The 2,426-nt window shown below is 33.4% G+C and overlaps 1 protein-coding gene across 1 annotated transcript in view; it reads left to right on the top strand.

Annotated features, from left to right (window-relative positions):
- LOC100641768 (2-hydroxyacyl-CoA lyase 1-like) overlaps positions 1-1,642 on the top strand; it is an 8,194-nt gene extending 6,552 nt beyond the window's left edge. Inside the window, exons 11-16 of the mRNA XM_019998060.1 lie at positions 77-181; positions 244-297; positions 504-604; positions 1,064-1,160; positions 1,296-1,366; positions 1,509-1,642. Of these exons, the coding sequence (XP_019853619.1) occupies positions 77-181; positions 244-297; positions 504-604; positions 1,064-1,160; positions 1,296-1,366; positions 1,509-1,620 (540 nt within the window). The 3' untranslated portion in view covers positions 1,621-1,642. The remainder of the gene's footprint in view (positions 1-76; positions 182-243; positions 298-503; positions 605-1,063; positions 1,161-1,295; positions 1,367-1,508) is intronic.
- The last annotated feature ends 784 nt before the right edge of the window (positions 1,643-2,426 follow it).

Here is a 2,426-nt window from a genome sequence, read left to right as displayed (position 1 = left end):
TGCAGCTGCTTCCACTTCCGGTCCATTCTCAGTTGGGACATAGTATACATGTTATTATTTATTTTATTTTTTGCAGTTATCGGACGCTCTTTGTGACATTGGCTTTAAAGGTGTTGATCCATTAGGTAACTGGTGGAGCACTTTAAGAAATAAAATTGATTATAATACCAAACTTAGTCAAGTGAGTTCTTGCATATTAATAAGTTTATTATTAATAATAATAATTTATATTATTTGTTTTAGTCACTTGCTAGTCAGGAAAGTGTCCCAATGAACTTTTATTGTGCTTATAAACAAGTGAGGATATCGATACTCTCCCTTTTCTTTTTTTATTATTCTCTCTCTTTCCCTCTCTCCATGTCCCTCTCCTCCCATCTCTCTTTCTCACCCCCTCCCTCTCTCTCTCTTCCTCTCATTTTATGTTCTTTCTCTTTGCCTTTTTCACTCTCCCTGTCCTTTTTTATTGTCCCCTTTGTCTCTCTCTCCTTCTCTTTCTCCCTCAGATAACAGATTACATACCTCGTGATGCTATTGTAGTGAATGAAGGAGCTAATACAATGGACATTGGTAGGACTGTTGTCAAAACACACTTCCCTAGACACAGGTAATCATAAATACATGTACATGTACTGTAAACACTGCATTAGTCCAATTATATATATACATTGGTTTTAAGTTGTGTATATGTGTACATGACACACAAATTTGCTAAATTAAAAAAAACTGCCAATTGCTTTTAATTTAGCAATTACTGTATAGCAGGTTTATTTCGAGGATAACAAATTTCATGAATTTTGCGGATTTTTTAAGATTCGCAAAATTAAAATTCCTTGAAAATCAATTTAATACGGTACAAAATGGCAGAATAGTGAAAATTCACAAAAATTAATTTCGCGAACTTCTGGACACGGGTCATTCGCGAAATTTATTATCCTCAAAATAAATCCACTGTACGGTATTCATTCAATTTAGCAATTCCAACTGTATACATGTACATGTCCATACACACTAAGACATTTTAGTTTGAAATGTGTATAATTATATTTTCATGTCTTTTTTTTAGATTAGATGCGGGTACATTTGGTACTATGGGTGTAGGTACTGGGTTTGCCATAGCAGCTGCTCTATATACTACGAGTTTAAACAAATCTAAGAAACAAGTAAATATATGAGCTTGACTTTTTAAATGCATATGTACATGTAACTTATAAATACTTGTACATGTAACTTAATATTGCTATAAAAATCAGTCAAAGCTTTCTGTGTATTAATTGATTATTTTTCTGTGTGTACAGACTCCAGTTTATTGCATTCAAGGTGATAGTGCCTTTGGATTCTCAGGAATGGAAATAGAAACTGCATACAGGTACATGTACATGTAGTGTACATGGAATGCATGTGTATGTATATTATATTGTACATCTGTTATACACATAATGGTACTTACTTAATGTGCATGTATGTACATTAATTGTATAATAATTATTTTTGTTGTTGTTGTTTTATAGGTATAAGCTTCCGATTGTTTTTATAATAATGAATAACAGTGGTATATATCAAGGGCTCCCGAGAGAGCAGTATGATGACATTATGAAGAATGAAGACCCTTTTATCAAGTGAGGGAGAAAGAGAGAGAAGAAAAGGGAGAAGAATGAGAAAAAAGAAGTTAAATTAATGCAATCATAGTGCTCTTTTGTAGCAAATAATTTCAAAATATATATGTTTCTGACTCACAATTTTCAAGTTAAATGGCCAATTAAAACACCCAAGGCTTAGCCCATGGTTTTTCCAAAAAATGGCTCTGAAAACACCCCCAATTTTTATTACATTTTCTGATACATATTGATGTACTTATGTTGTGTAGCAAGTTTGAGCTAATTCCGACTTCAATTTTTCAAGTTACAGCCATTTTAAGAAAATGCCAGAATCCTGAAAAATACCCAAGGCTATAGCCCATGGTTTTTTCCAAAAAATGGCTCCGAAAACACCCCCAATTTTGATTACATTTTCTGATACATATTGACATCCTTATGCTGTGTAGAAAGTTTGAGCTGATTCCGACTTCAATTTTTCAAGTTACGGCCATTTTAAGAAAATGCCAGAATCCTGAAAAGTACCCAAGGCTATAGCCCATGGTTTTTTCCAAAAAATGGCTCCAAAAACACCCCCAATTTTTATTACATTTTCTGATACATATTGATGTACTTATGCTGTGTAGCAAATTTGAGCTGGTTCCGACTTCAATTTTTCAAGTTACGGCCATTTTAAGAAAACGCCAGAATCCTGAAAAATAGCCAAGGCTATAGCCCATGGTTTTTTCCAAAAAATGGCTCCAAAAGCACCCCCAATTTTTATGACATTTTCTGATACATATTGATGTACTTATGCTGTGTAGAAAGTTTGAGCTGATTACGACTTCAATTTTG

Source organism: Amphimedon queenslandica, unplaced genomic scaffold, assembly GCF_000090795.2.
Source record: "Amphimedon queenslandica unplaced genomic scaffold, v1.1 AMPQUscaffold_13343, whole genome shotgun sequence".
Classification (NCBI taxonomy): domain Eukaryota; kingdom Metazoa; phylum Porifera; class Demospongiae; order Haplosclerida; family Niphatidae; genus Amphimedon; species Amphimedon queenslandica.
Note: the sequence above shows the minus strand (reverse complement) of the source record. Positions and strands in the feature narration are given on the sequence as shown.